Raw genomic sequence first — 16,776 nt, forward strand, 5'->3', positions numbered from 1 at the left:
TAAAAAAAGCTGAAGATGAAAAGAGAATGGCTTCTACAACAGGATAATGATCCTAAACACACCTCAAAATCCACAACGGACTACCTCAAGAGGCGCAAACAGAAGGTTTTGCCATGGCCCTCACAGTCACCTGACCTAAACATCATCGAAAATCTGTGGATCGACCTCAAAAGAGCAGTGCATGCAAGATGGCCCAAGAATCTCACAGAACTAGAAGCCTATTGCAAGGAAGAATGGGCGAAAATCCCCCAAACAAGAATTGAAAGACTCTTAGCTGGCTACAGAAAGTGTTTACAAGCTGTGATACTTGCAGAAAGGGGTGTTACTAAGTACTGACCATGCAGGGTGCCCAAACTTTTGCTTCAGGCCCTTTTCCTTTTTTGTTATTTTGAAACTGTAAAAGATGGAAATAAAAAAGTAATCTTGCTTACAATATTAAAGAAATGTGTCATCGTTAACTTTATGCCTTTTGGATATCAAGTCATCTTTTACTTGCTTAGCTATTCACATTAACAGAAATTTTGACCAGGGGTGCCCAAACTTTTGCATGCCACTGTATACAGATATAAGTGGGATCTGAACTTGGTACTTCTGCGTGCAGAATGAATGACAGAAAAATGTGTGCTGACAATACAACGTCCAAAAGTTATCTAATTTGAAATTTACTGTTCCCTGTTAATGTGCTATCACTTAAAATAACCTGCACTGGATATTCAGAAAAACAGCTTAGTATAAAGTACGTATACTGGATTTGTTATCACTTTTATAAAATGTTCTGCTCTGCTTTGCATTTATAATTGTTATCTGAAACAGTGAATGGGCTAACATCATCAAAAGTGACTCAGTGCTGTTATCTACTTGAAATAGGTTTAGATATATATTGATTTATAGCACATGGGATGATAAGTGTAACCATAAATGACAAAATCACAGTTTGGTGTCTGAGCTGGGTTGAAAACATACAGTATCTTTACAAAAATCACAAGCACTTCACACCTGTAGCACTGGGCAGAAAAGACAATACATAAGCTAGGATCTGTTCATTTTTGTCTAGAAATTGGGAGTATTTAACACTTGATTTCTGTGTGTAAATCATTTCTGTACATGTTTTAATGGGCGTACAGTCATTGCTACTTGAAACTACCTACTTGGAAACAATACCAGGCACTTTGATTCAGCCCATCACAGCTGGCATTTTTAGGCTTCTGTGCTGGAGAGTGTTTGCTAAACACACTCCTTACACACACAAACACATTGCTTTGTCATTCTGCTGTCAATGTGCTGGGGGGGGGGGGGCAGGGTGAGGGAGGGAGAGGGAGAGAGAGGGACTGACTGACTGGAGTTCACACTAGACAAACATAGTACGGAGTCATTAGGTGTTTACTGGTAGATATTTCTGGTAAATATTGGCAATTTTCTTTTCGCTACTTTCGCTAATTGTTAAGTTTGATTTTTGATGCAGCCAACACTAAGCGACTCCAGCCATTTCTTTCTTTGGTCAAAACTCAAGAATCTAACAGCTTCCTTTATCCAAATGATGTAGCCATCAACATGCAGGAAGCAATGTGTGTTTGATTGCTCTCTGCTCTGTGTACCGCAGTTGGCAATGCTGGTTCTCTGAGTGCTAGGAGAGTGTGATCACTGCATGCTCAGGAGCTCGTGCCTTGCATTGCATGAGGCTCATTTGGTGTCACTGATAAGAGGGATTTGGGTGGAGGAAAACATTGGCAGCCATAATGTCTGTACCTATTGGAATTGGCTCATTTCCCAATAGCCAATGCAGGAACAAATGGCAAATCATAGTGTTCTAGAGCTGTACAGAACAGCAATGGGTATTTCAGAAAATGAGACAAGAGCAGAATTAGGCTATTTGGCCCAATGAGTCTGCTCCACCATTCTATCATGGCTGATTTATTATCTGTCTCACCTCATTACCCTGCCTTCTTCCCAGTAACCTTTGACACTTTTACTGATCAAGAACTCCACTTTAAATATACCCAATGACCTGCCCTACACAGGCATCGGTGGCAATGAATTCCACAGAGTCACCGTCTCTGGTTAAAGACATTCCTCTTCATCTCTGTTCTAAAGAGATGCCCTTGTATTATGAGGCTATGCTCTCTAGTCCTAAATTCCTCCACTATAGGAAACATCCTCTCTATGTCAACTATGTCAAGGCCTCTTAATATTTGATGGGTTTCAATAAGATTCCCCCTCATTCTTCTGTAACATGCTGTAGGGTTTCACTGCTAATGTAATGGTTTCTTTGTAGCAGCAATGTTTGGGTTATGACTGGAGATAACAGGGTTTGGAGTGCTGTTGTTCTTTCTTGTGAGTTGTAAGAGAGATTTTTGTGGTTTTTTGCCGGGGAGGGATGAGGAGAGAAGACACGAATGGAGAGAGTTGGTAGACCGCTGGACAGGGTGGACTTGGAGTGAGGGTCTGAAGGGCAGCGACGATCGGAGGAAGTCGATGGTGGACGATCCAACATTGCGCAACAGACTGTTTAATAAGATTGGGCCCTTTTTTTGTTTCTTTACTAACCATATAGTCAAAGTGAGAATTATATAGCTTAATCGTTAATCACATATTATGTACTGTTTGTTATTTTGTGGTACTGATTTGTAACAGGGGACACATCGCGCAGCATCCATACAAACGAGATTTCTTAAGTTTGGCTGGGCCGGGGGCTATCACCCGCTATATTAAGCCGCTAGCCGAAGCGAGAGTTACACTTCTAAACTACAGCAAGTACAGGCCCAGAACCAGCTTTCATTCCCAGGATCATTCTCGTGACCCTCCTCTGTGCTGAGCTTTTGCTCATCTACACTAATCACACTGGCCTGCATTAGGAGCATATCTTTCTCTGCCTTATTTAAGTGTCTGTCAAAATACCTATTAAACATAGTAATTGTATCTGATTCCACTACCTCCTCCAGCAGCACATTCCAGATATCAACCACTTTCTATGCATGCCCTTTGTAAATCAAGGCACGTTAGCCACTCACCGTTTTCCAGTACCTCACATGCAGCTAAGCAGGAAAAATGCTCAGGAAAAATGCCCCGGACTTGTCTTGATGTTTCTCACAACATCCTGGGATAAACATGGTCAGACCCCAAGAATCTCCTTTATCTTCACACACTTCAGCATCACCAACCCTTTTTCTTTTCATAACATCACTGTCCTGTTTCTGAATCCCCTAGCTCTCATGTCTTTATCCGCAGTAAATACAGCTAAGAAGGAATCCTTTAAGATCTTATCCATCTCCTGCATCTCAACACATAGACCATCACACTATTCCTTATGAGGAACAATTCTCTTCCTGGATTCCATTTCATTCTTAATATAGAATCTCTTAGAATTCTGTATTACCTAATCTGCCTGCACAGTTTCAGATTGACAGCCTTGATGTTTTATGCATTATTGAATCATGGCTGAAAGAAATTTATATCTGGCAGCTGAATGTCCAAGGATACATATTCTTTCAAAAGGACAGGCAGGAAGGCAGAGGAGGCTCTATTTCTTTATTGGTTAAAAAAATGAAATTAAATCATTAGAACAGGTGACATAGGGTCAGAAGGTGTTGAACCATTGTGGATAGAGCTAAAGAACTGCAATGTTAAAAAGACCCTGATGGGAGCTGTATATAGACCCCCAAAACAGTAGTAAGGATGTGGCCTACAAATTACAACAGGGATTTTAAAAAAAAGCATATCAAAAGGGCAATGTTACAATAGTCATGGGGGATTTCAATACACAGGTAGATTGGGAAAATCAGGTTGGTGCTGGATTATAGGAGGAGGAACTTCTAGAGTGTCTATAAGATGGCTTTTTAGAGCAGCTCATGAGGGTTCAGCTATTCTGGATTGGGTCTTGTGCAAAGATTAAGGAGCTTAAAGTAAAAGTACCCTTGGGGAAAGTAATCGATGCAAAGACGAGGAAATCTGCAGATGCTGGAAATTCAAGAAACACACACAAAATGCTGGTGGAACGTAGCAGGCCAGGCAGCATCTATAGGAAGAAGCACTGTCGATGTTTCGGGCTGAGACCTTTGAAGGTCATAGATGCTGCCTGGCCTGCTGCGTTCCACCAGCATTTTGTGTGCGTTCCATAATATAATTGACTTTTGTGGTAGCAGTACTTGGCCTGACCTTCTTGCCTCTCTAGGTGATATAATTATTTTGCCTTTAATCTTATAAATAGCACAGCTGTTTTCCTTTTATTGTTATCTCCTGTTTAATGGTTGCCTTGCAGTTTTTCCTCTTTCCACCCTTGCCTCATTATTTATGTAATCAAATCCCTGTACTACTTCTTCCTCCTTTCTCTGTAAAGCACCCTTCCCTTTTTGATTCTATTTGTGCTTACACATGTTTATAGGATACAGTCCACATTTGTTCCAGTGCTAGTGAAGTGAAACATTCCCCACAGTTTGGCTGCTGGCCCAGCTCAGCTGCACTATGTCTGCACCTGCAAAATTCACATTGGAGATAAAAGCAGGGATCTCACAGGCACAATATGAAAGTGATCAGGCCCAACTAGGATGGAACATTTATGAATAGCCCACTTTAGTCTCTAACAGTGTTCAGTTAAAGGATTGGAGATTAGAAGAAAGGGGTGAGGGGGAATTTTAATGAAACCTATCAAATATTGAACAGACTGGATAGAGTGAACGTGGAGAGGATGTTTCCTTTAGTAAAGGAAGTGATAAACCAGAGGATACAGCCTCAGAATTGAGGGGCATCCTTTTACAACAGAGGTGAGGAGGAATTTCTTCAGTTAGTAGGTAGTGCATCTGTGGAATTCATTGCCACAGACGGCTCTGGAAGCCAAGTCGTTGGTATATTTAAAGTGGTGGTTGATAGGTTCTTGATTAGTCAGGGCATGAAATGTTACAGTCAGAAAACAATTGATTGGGGATGAGAGAGCTAACATGGAATGGCAGTGCAAACTCAATAGGTCAAATAGCCTCATTCTACTCTGATGTCCTTTGGACTTAGACAGACTGGTGGTTGTTAAGTCACCTTCTTCTGCAAGAAAAGCAGAATAATAGCTAATGTCATTTCAATTATGCCAGAACGTTGTCATTATACATCCTGAGCTGAGAAGGTAGCGATCAGGGGAGAATATAGATGGTACCAAGCATTTTCAGGAGTTCCTGTGGCCCATCAACTTTAATTTACTGGACTAATGTGAGAATCTTTGTTACAATTAACTACCATAATATTTAAGAATGACCAGTCACTGCTTCTTTCAGAGTTAATTTCAGTAAGTTAATTAAGAAGAAAACATTTAGAGTCTTAAATCAAAATATACACATGAAATTTATTTTCTCCAAAGCTGATGAGAAAAAGAAAAGCAAATAACATAATTCTTTGCTCAAAAAGCAAAATAATAAATGTTTTCTACTCACACATTAATGCCACTTAATCATAATTTGTGAATGCACGTTAACCTTAAACATCGAGATCAGCAATAAAAGACTAGATGTAATACAGCTATAAAGGAACCATCCATTAACTAAATCTGGTGTTATTTTGAATTGATATCTTTTATATAAAAAGGCAAATACTAAGTTACAGATAATCAGAGATTGTACAATTCTCATCTTTAATTCATTGACTTACTGTCGAATTCAATCTAGTTGAGTAAAAGAAATTTAAAAATGCCAGACATTTAAGTATATCGAGGACTGGAAATATGGGTGGTGCAGTGGAGATACATTAAAGGAGGTGGAAGGTGATCCTCCTCTCCGCTAGCCTACGTCACCCTTGGGCAAAAAGTAGCACCTATTTAGCTCCCTGATCAGGGTCACATGAAGTCATGGGAACAGGTGGTGGATGGTCGTATGAGCAGCCGGTGCATCTCACAAGTTCTGGTTATGCAACTACTGACATCAGGCGAGCATTCTCTGAAAAGTACTGATAATGGCTGGGATCACCGGTCTCGTAAAGACACTGCCCAGAAGAAGGCAAAAGCAAACCACTTCTTTAGAAGAATTTGCCTAGAACCAATCATGGTCTTGACAGCATGATCACCCATATCATATGACACCGCACATAATGATGATGATGATTGGAATGCTAGTAGCCTCTGACAAAAGTCACAGAGACAGACTGAAATGCCAAACCATTTTTCATTTACTGATATACTGCATACCTCCTCTTTCTGATTTATGTTTCAGACCAGTCTTTCCCTCATTTTAATACTAAGTTAGACACAATATTTTGGGCACTGATATCAGTAAGGATGGATGATTAGATTTCTATGAAATCAGGCCCTGGAATAAGATTCTTATCCTTAGTGAAGCCTTGAGGCCAAAGTTTTGACTGGTTTTCTCTTTTGTTCCAGTGCATTAGATTTGGCAAAAATCTTAACTGCTAGTTGATTTTGATTGCCCAGGATATTCAATACGTTTATGACTTGTGTTTACTCAGGCATATTAAAGTGACATTATAATTAACATCAGGTTTTCTCCAAAGTTAATGACTGGCCCCTGTAATTATAATTTAAGACAAACCACAGCATATGCTGTGCATCTTTAAAACCTCTAATTACTTGCTTCAACCAAATTTGTCCCATAGCACAATTTCTTAACAGATTAGTAGTCATTACAGGTATTCCTGAAAAAAAAATGGTCTGTAATTTGCTTTCCCAGCATAAAGATGACACAAATATTTTGGGATAATTGGTCTCCGATGCTGTAGTCCATATGATTTTTTTTAACAGAAGGAGTGGGTGTCCTAATTTCCTGCTGTTTGCCAGATCGGGATCTGGACTAGTTCTCATCCCATGTCCTAAATATTAGAACAGGGGTTCAAGGGGTAACACAGGTAGGAGTTTCTAGTGAGCTTTGCACCTTTACACGAAGAAAGGAAATTGCTGAGACTTGGAGTTCTACAATACTCTGGAGGATTAGTGCGCTGATGGAATATACAGTTGCCATGACAGCAACAAATACTAATGCTCCAAAATATCGCACCTTTGCATCTTCACACTCTGTACTATGCATTTTTAATGTTTTTACCTTTAACTTAGAATGATAAATTCCATAAAGAGTAAAAATAACTTGTTATTATAAACTGGTTGCTATTTTTAGACACCAAGGAAATAACATAGCACTGTTCCCTTGTCATGCTTCCTGCAGCAGTATGATCTGATTAACCTATGCTCTGTATTTAAATAATAATAATCATAATAACTTTATTTATAGAGCACTTTTCATACAGATGATGTATTTCAAAATGCTTTACAATAGGATAAAAGCATGAATATGAAAATAAAATAACAAAAAACAAAAGTAAATGAAAGTAAAAGACACAATATGTTCGCTAAAAGCAAGGTTAAATAAATAGATTTCATGCTAGTGTTTAAGAGTTTCAACTGAGTCTGCAACCCTTATAGTTTTAGGTATGGAATTCCATAGTTTAGGAGTGTAGTTCATAAAAGCTGATCTCCTAATTATCTTTAGAGGGAAATTGAGTAAATTTATGAGACTGGCAGAAGAAGACCTGAGAGCTTAAGCAGGATTATAAAACAAAAACAATTTTGTGTTGTACTCTGATCCCAGAGCTTTAAAAACAAGGAAGAGAACTTTAAAATCAATTCTTAAAGATATAGGAAGCTAGTACAGCAGTGATATGTTCCCTCACCCTGGGTTTGGTTACAAGTCTAGCAGAAGCATTCTAAATGAGTTGTTTATCAACAGTTTGCTTAGTAAGGCAAGTAAAAAGTGCACTGCAGTAATCTAGTCCATTCGATATAAAGGCGTGGATTAGTTTTTCGGCATCATTATGAGACAGAAACAGGTGTCCTTTGCAATATTTCTTAAGTGTTAAAATGCTGCTCTGGTCACTTTATTTATGTGGGAAATAAAATTCAAATATGAATCCAGGATAACAACCAGACTTGATATTTCTGATTTTACAAGGAGAGCCAAGTTCCCAAGTTAATCAAGAAGCTTTGGGATTGACTTTGGGATTTCAGTTTTATCATCATTTAGTTTAGAAAATTATTGCTCATCCATTTGTTTATTGTAGCCAAACCAGAAGTCAGAGAAGATAGCATGTTATCATCATCAGGTTCAACCAAGAAATACAATTGTGTGTCATCTGCATAACTGTGGAAACCAAGTATATGCTCTCTAACGTTGTCTCCTGAAGGGAGTATGTATCAGGAGAAGAGGAGGGGACCAAGGCAATTTCGTCGAGCAATACCAGTACATTGTATCTCTTAAATAATTGGTTGCCAAGACAGACAAAATATTTTTCTCTATGAACAAAACCAATTTAGGGCACTACCAGAGAGGCCAAGTCTCAAGGCAATCTAGGAGAATTTTGTGATCAATTGTGCTGAACGCAGCACTTAGATCTAAAAGAATTAGAACTGAGACTTTGAGTCTACGGTCACTAACAACTTTAGTAAGGGCCAGCTCTGTACTATAGTTTTGTCTAAAATCTGACATAAACTTTTCTAGAATTTTGTTCTCAGTTAGAAAGTTATGGAGTTGGTTGAAAATGGCTATTTCAAGAATCTTTCCCAGGAAGGAAAGATTTGATATAGGCTTGTAATTAGCTGGTACCTCACTATCAAGACTTAACTTTTTAAGTAGGGTTTTGATAGCCACAGTTTTGAAGGCATCTGGAAAAGCTCCAGTCTCTAGGGATGTGTAAATTATTTTCCTAGCAGAAATTAAAACACTTAAAAGTGTGGTAGGGACAGGGTCGAGACAGCAAGTAGATGGGTTACTCTTCAATACGATCTTATAGAGTTCTGAATCAGAAAATATAGTACTTGTAAATTTCAACCGGTTACTGTCTTTTTGAGAGGTTGGCTGTAGAGATTACCAGTATCTGTAGCTATACTGTCCCTAATCTTAAAGCAAGATACTACATCATACCTCCTCAGGTAGAGTGATAACAAGCTCATGTTCTGTTTGCCCAATCAAAGTCTGTAGGAAATATTCGCTGCACGCGGCTAGGACAGCGCGGTGGGCACGGAATTCCTTCCTCTCCACCAGTACGGTCACATCACAGAGGATATCCTGCTTGCGCTGGTCATTCAGGCACAGGAGGATATTTGTACAATGCACTGTTGACTCATACACATACATGGGTGATTCAGGCTTCTCATCCACAGACATTCCGTTCAGACCCTAAAAAAAAAGAAAGAATGTGTACACATTAGATTACTTCCACACCACAATGTAGTTAGAAGTCAATTTAAACGTTAAGACATGTCTGCAGGGCATTGTCAGAGCACACAGAGGAAATACATGTGATCACAGGGAAAATGTGCAAAATTCACAGAGAAAGCACCCAAGTTCAGGACTGACCCCAGGTTGCTGGAGATGTGAGGAACCAAAACTAACTCCTATGCCATTGCGCCAAATATTTATTATGGGTATTACTTATAGGTACCCACTACCAAATATTAGTTGGATTTGGCTTTAAAGTTTTAAACCATAGCCAAAACTCCAAAAATATTTTTGCTGGTCCAGATACATAACGGAATTATTATTCAGGAATAGAAAAAGGCCACTGGGCTCACTGGGGTAATAGCAGCTTCTGGTAAAGCAATTCTGTCAGCCTCATTCTTTTACTCATTCTCCAAAGACCCAAACATTTTATTCACTCAAGCGCCTACCTTTCCTGGGTGAACTTAGGTGGATCAAGAGTTTTCTTCACTTTTTATCAGTCACTTTATCTAAACGTTCAGGTGATTCTATGATGGCAGTCAACTACTTCTCAGAGGAAAATGAAAGTTCCTAGTTGCTGTGCTAGGCCTTAATAAGAGAAATAATGTTCCACAGAGAGATTTTTCACACTAACATTAATATTAGGGAGGCATGGTAGCGTAGCAGTTAGCACAAAGCACAATGCTTTACAAACACAAGCTGTCAGATCAGGGTGGAATCCCCACAGCTGTCTGTAAGCAGCTTTACCCAGGGACTGCATGGGTTTCCTCCCTCACTCCAAAGACATACAGTTAGGGTTAGCGAAGTGTGGGCATACTACATTGGTGCCGGAAGCATGACCCTTGCCCAATCACAAGCACAACCCTTGTTGATTTGATTTGATGCCAAACTGTATGTTTCGAAGTACGTGTGACAAATAAAACTAATCTTTAATTACTCAATAATGCAAAATCATAATAAATAAATTATAAATATCAACTATTATGATGGATATCAGAGCTCCAGCAGTCAAAGTGAGACAGGCTGATCTCAGTCGAGGTTGCTATGACCATTGGGGCATCTTTGATTTATTTAATTAGAGATACAGTGTGAAACAGACTCTTCCAGCCCAACAAGCCACACTGCCCCGCAACCCACCTATTTAACACTAGCCTAATCACAGGACAATTTACAATGACTGGTACACCTTTGGAATGTGGGACGAAACCAGAGCATCCATAGGAAACACAAACGGTCTTTGGGAGAATGTATAAACTCTTTACAGAGGGCGCCAGAATTGAATTCCAAACTCTGTTATGCCTTCATCTGTAACAGCTTTGAGGTAACTGCTACACCACCCTGGCACCCAAGACATTGCAACACCCTTCTTCACTCCACCCCTGATCAAGAACCTATTTTTGATCAGTCAGCAATAAGTTAGTTGGATTGTTTTTGGTTTGTGAGGGAGAAGGAATTTGTGGCATCCATCCTTTCTCTGGATCCAGTTAGTTATTGGTTCCCCTTGCAAGAGGTCTTGCTTTCAGTTCTGCTGAACTCCAGCTAACTTCCAAGGCTGGCCCAGGTTGTGGGTGTACTAGTCTTGTTGTTCAGTTGTTAAGTCAAGTCCGACTCTTCGTGACCTCATGGACCATAGGGTTTTCATGGCAAGATACAGAAGTAGGTTGCCAGGCCTTTCTTCTGTGCAGATACTGCTGCTGCCCAGGTTGGGACCCAGCTGGGTTTGAACTCAGGACCATCTGCCTTGAAGTTCAGTGCTAAGACCACTACACCACCAGCTGGTGGTATGTACTGGTTTACATGCTACCAAACAGCAAAGTGAGAGTAGTCAGTCACATTTGTATAACGATTAGCTATAATCATTAGTTATTAATTTCCTGTAATAATTAGCTATCAAATAACACTCTTCATCTCATGTTCTCAATATTTATTGCTTATTTGTTTATATTATTGTTTCTTCTTTTTGTATTTGCTGTCTTTTTGAGCTTGTTGTCTTTTGCACTCCAGTTGTACGCTCAAGTTGGTGTAGTCTCTCATTGATTCTGTTAAAGTTATTATTCTACAGGTTTGTTGAATAGTCCCACAAGAAAATGAACCTCAGGGTTGTATATAGTGACATATATGTATTTGTGATAATAAATGCTTTGTTTTCAATTAGTGCAACTGAAAGTAACTACCGCGTTTTTAGAAATAAAAAAACATTAAACAAAATTGCCAATTCAAGGCAAATGTACTTGCTGTTCATTTAGTCAGTCATATCAGACTCTCAATATATTGCCATTACATAATTGAATTATGTAGCTATTATGGCATAGAAAGCGAAGTAGTTGATTGAGTCCATGCTGGCTCCCAGAGGAACAATTCCTTCACCTTCCTCAAAGCCCAACAGATGTTCTCCAGAGAATAAGAAATTCCTTTTGAAGGCACTGACTGAATCTGCTTCTACAACTTTAGCAAGCTGTGAATTCTAGTTTATAACTTACTCTGAGTAAAGAGTTACTTTATCTAAAACTGCCAATATTTGACGTCTCCATCAAATATCCTCTTTCCTCAAAGAGAATAACACCAGCAAATCCAGTCCAACATTGTAACTGAAAATCCTGATTCTTAGGTTTATGAGTGATTTGTGGAGTTTGCAATTACATTATTTCTTATACACCATTGCCCACACTGCAACAGAATATGTGGATCACTGATCCACCTGAGATCCTGCCAATAGACAACCCATTAGGAGAACATCATACTTGACTTGAGTGATTGCAGTATTTGTATTGTTGCACAGTTCATTGAACTAAGAGCTCTTGACATGACAGGGAAGGTACATTTGATACCAAAACTAATGTGATGGCACATCTTAACACAATAATAGTGCAGCACAGTAGTATAGTGGTTAGCACAAGACTTTAACAGTACAAGCGACATGGGTTCAATTCCTGCTGCTGCCTGTAAGGAGTTTGTATGTTCTCCCCGTGATCGTGTGGATTTCCCCCAGGTGCTTTGATTTCCTCCCACAGTCCAAAGATGTACCAGTCAGTAGATTAATCGATCACTGTAAATTGTCTGGTGATAAGCCGAGGTTAAATAAGGGGTTGCTGGGCAGTGCAACTTGAAAAGCCTACTCTGTGCTATATTTCAATAAACATATAAATGCAACCTCTCAAACCCAGTTGTGCTAATGTATAATATTATTGGAGACATTTTAAGAAAAAAAACTTCTCCAACAGGATTTGGGAAAGGGACAGAAAACCATTTGTTCACGAAAACATGTGCGAAATGATGTTATGCAGAAGATCTTGGGTGGTGGAGTGGAGATACATCCTACCAAATGAGATGCAAGGTGCTCCTTACCTCCTCTAGCCTGCAGATCACCCCTGGGAAAGGTTTAGCACCTGCTTAGCCCCCAATCAGGGTCACATGAAGCCATGGGAGCATGGTCGTATGAGCAGCTGCTACATATCACAAGTCCTGGTTATGCGACCACCAATGCCAGGCAGAATATCTCTGAAGAGTATTGATAATGACTGGGGTCACCCGTCTTGTAAAGACACTGCCCAGAAGAAGGTAATGGTAAACTACATCTGTAGAAAAATATGCCAAGAACAATCCTGGTCATGTAAAGAACATGATCGCTCATGTCACACCACATAACAGACAAATGAACGAGCAGGATATCTGTGCTAGTTTCCCTAATGCATTCAAAAAAAGGTTTACCCTACAAGGCTTTGTGCTTATTAGAGGCAAAATTTGTTATTTTAGGTGCAGTTGCACTGTACGTATATCTGTTATTAGGCTTGGGAGTCAAGACCACTACTGTAAATGAAGCAAAGCTATTTCATGTAACATCAGCACTTCATAATATGGTTTTATAAACTTAAACTGCCCAACAATGACAACAGCAGTTGGAGGCCAGTTAATTGGAAGGCCACAGGGGAATGCATGGGGTTTACTTGACAACATCTTCAGTGTTGTGGTGGCAAAGGATGGTCAGTAACAGGACCTGAATATTATAGGTTCATCTTAAAAAAAAAGAAATCAGCTCAGCTGACTCCATAATATTTGCTCTCCTGAAGTTCCTAATAAGAGGTAAATATTATTTCCATTTCAGGTATTGTAGGAATAAGCTTGCTTCTTTCCGATACAAAATGCTTTCCTGCATGTGGTAAAAGTACAAAGTTATCTCCATGTCGATACTTGAAATAACTCCTTTGAGAAATCATAAACCTTCCATTAAGACCTAATTAAAAATTTCTGTGATTAAATGTCAGGGATGATATTTACTCAAAGGTACTTAAAAACATGTTACAACTCATAAGCATAGGAACCAACCTACCAGTGATCAAATCTGTGTTGTAATAGTTTGTGAGCATACTAAATATTGAATGGACACTGTTGCTTCCCAGCAAGTCTGTTTCATTGAAGTGAAAAGACTGGATGATCCTTAGTAAATTGATACTAAGTTTGGTGAAAATTCAGATGTTGTACTTGGCCACTGAGGTAGCCCAGCACATCTTATGGAACAGAGTTTAGTGGATTTCATAGCAGCAGCTACTTTATAAAGGAACCCTGCACCAAACACGAGGAAAATATTTAAGGTTAGTTATAATGAAGCTTTGAATTCAGTAAGAAGTTTGACTGGGAAAGAGGTTAAGGGTTACGGGATGGTTAGGATGGTTAGGAAAAAACCATGACTAAATGGCAGAGCAGACTCAATAGGTTGAATGGCATTATTCTGCTCCTTTGTCTATTGTCTACTGTCCAACCTGTCACTCTGAAGCCAGCCAAAGTTTGGAAGGACAAAATATCAAGGGAAAAAGTGGAAGTACAACATTAATCACCATTTACCATAATATAGAAACTACAAAATGTAATTATATCCCAAGAGTAGAGAAAAAAAAACAAATACAGAATAAATTTTATAAATATGGAGGAAAAGGGCTGATTCAGGGTGGCAACGATAAGGGCTTTTAAGAGACTCCTGGATGGATACACAGAGCTTAGAAAAATAGAGGGCTATGGGTAAGCCTAGGTAGTTCTAAAGTAAGGACATGTTCAGCACAACTTTGTGGGCTGAAGGGCCTATATTGTGCTGTAGGTTTTCTAAGTTCCTATCTCAGTTGGTCTTTCCCTGACCACGATTGTTTTGTTCAGTTTTTCTACAGAAGTGGTTTGCCATTGCCTTTTTCTGGAGACTATCTTTACAAGATGGATGACACCAGCCATTACGAGTACTCTTCAGAGAATGTCTGCCTGGCAGGACTTGTGATATGGAAGGATTGAAGTCTGTGGAAGAAAAAAAAGAGGAGGAACACCAAAGGGAGGTGATGGGCATGCAAGGAGATAAGGTGAGAGAGGGAAAAGGGGATCAGGAATAGAGAAGTGGGGGGAGGGCATTACTGGAAGTTCGAGAAATTGATGTTCATGCCATCAGTTTGGAGGCTACCTAGACAGAATATAAGGTGTTGCTCCTCCATCCTGAGTGTGGTCTCATGATGACAGTAAAGGAGGCCATGGATGGACATATCTGAATGGGAATGGGAAGTGGAATTAAAATGGGTGGCCACTGCGAGTCCTGCTTTATCTGGCGGACGGAGCGTAGGTGCTCGGCGAAGCAGTCTCCCAACCTATGTCGGGTCTCATCGAAATACAAGAGGCCACACTGGGAGCACCGGATCCAACAGATAACCTCAAAAGACTCAAAGGTGAAGTGTCGCCTCACCTGGGAGAATTGTTTGGGGCCCTGAATGGTAGTGGGGGAGGAGGTGTAGGGGTAGGTGTAGCACTTGTTCTGCTTGTAAGGATAAGTGCCAGGAGGGAGATCAGTGGGAAAGGGCAAATGGACAAGAGAGTCATGTAGGGAGCGATCCCTCCGAAACGCAGAAAATAGGGGTGGACGGAAAGATGTGCTTGGTGGTGGGATCCTGTTGGAGATGGCCGGAGCTACAGAGAACTGTTTGCTGGATCGGAGGCTGGTAGGGTGGCAGGAGGATGGGGTGAGAACAAACGTGTGCAAAATGGAAGAGATGCAGTTGAGGGCAGCATTGATGGTAGAAGAAGGAAAGCGCCTTTCTTTGGAGAAGGAGGACATCTCCTTCATTCTGGAATGAAAGCCCTCATCCTCAGAGTAGATGCAGTGGAGATGGAGGAACTGAGAGAAGGGGGATGGCATTTTTGGAAAGGCATGTGATTACTGGCAAGAAAGGGGAGTTTTTAATAGTCACCTACAAATGTCAACTAATTCCATACATAATATCAATATCAACACTGAAATTATGTCAAGGAGTGACTTACAGATGATAAATGGAGAAAATCAATTCTAACAATTAATACAAATTTCAACGACAAGAAAGCTAACAACATTGCTAGATAATTAATAAAGTAGAGGTACAAAGCAGCGTCATCAGAAAAACAGTTAGCACATTCACATTGTTGTATAACAGCATGAAACTGCATTCCATAATTAGGTAAAGTGTATCTAAGTAATATTAACAAAGCTGATATTATAATGAAGCTGAATGATTGTTATTAAGGCTGCAATTTTAAATTGGATTAAGAAATGTAATGACTGAATACTATCAGTGAGACATATAATCACTCAACTTTTACTTGTACTTAAGGGGTCAAGTGGCTCAGAGTCAGTGTTTCTGAACCAAGTAATAATGGTTTTAAATCCCACTGTGGAGACTGGAGTACGTAATCTATGCTGATTCTCCAGTATGTTACAAAGGAGTGAACATTGTTAAAGCTAGGCTTTCTAGTAAAAGCAGAGGATATTGCCTCAATCTGCATCAAGATCATAGATACAAAAAGGTGCCAGAAAAAGGCCACTAACATCATGAAGGATCTTGCCCGCCTTGTTCAATGACTGTTTGGTCCCACTCCCATTTGGGAAGAGACTACACAGCATCCACACCAGGACCAACAGACTCACAGCTACTTTCCCCAAGCAGTAAGATTGTTTGCCACTTCCATCCACAAACCCACCTTTCCACACTCCCCCATCATCATGACTTTATCATTTCCTGTCAGAATCACATTATGTACAGATACTTCTGTACCTAGTGTCACTTTAAGCACATAATATCAAAGTATATAAATGATCTTACATATTTATATTTATTGTGTTCTTTACCTTATTGTGTTATTTTAAGTGCGGCAACAGATCTAGAGTAACAATTATTTTGTTCTCCTTTATACCTGTGTACTGTGTCCTGAGTCTTTATTAAATAAAACTATCTGATCACTATCACATTGCTTGTTATGTGATCTTACAGTGTAGAGATCAATACTTTATATTGAAATATTTTTAAAAATAGTCACAATAGCAATGGATGCAAGGCAATGTAAGACAAGCCTGGGTCATGAAAAGTATTTTCTCTTCCTTGCCTTTTATTAATATTGTCAAGCTTAACTAACTCAAATAAAAGTAAACAGCCAAGTTTCATGTTGCTTCTGGCAGGATAATAACCAACTTCTTGGGAAAGGTGTTCCATAAGGGAAGTTCTGCATGAAGTACTGGTGACAAATTTCAAGTTTAATTAATTACTTGAGTCTTAAGTACAAATCTCCTTACCTACCTAGTCCAGAC

At 39.6% G+C, this 16,776-nt stretch overlaps 1 protein-coding gene across 3 annotated transcripts in view; it reads right to left on the reverse strand.

The window, feature by feature from the left end:
* The window catches only part of bach2b (BTB and CNC homology 1, basic leucine zipper transcription factor 2b), a 332,889-nt gene that overhangs the window by 86,280 nt on the left and 229,833 nt on the right, over positions 1 to 16,776 (reverse strand). For all 3 annotated transcript variants that reach the window (XM_073057476.1, XM_073057475.1, XM_073057477.1), the window contains exon 3: positions 8,898 to 9,152. In XM_073057476.1, coding sequence (XP_072913577.1) covers positions 8,898 to 9,152 — 255 coding nt within the window. The remainder of the gene's footprint in view (positions 1 to 8,897; positions 9,153 to 16,776) is intronic.

Source organism: Hemitrygon akajei, chromosome 9 (genome assembly GCF_048418815.1).
Source record: "Hemitrygon akajei chromosome 9, sHemAka1.3, whole genome shotgun sequence".
NCBI lineage: Eukaryota > Metazoa > Chordata > Chondrichthyes > Myliobatiformes > Dasyatidae > Hemitrygon > Hemitrygon akajei.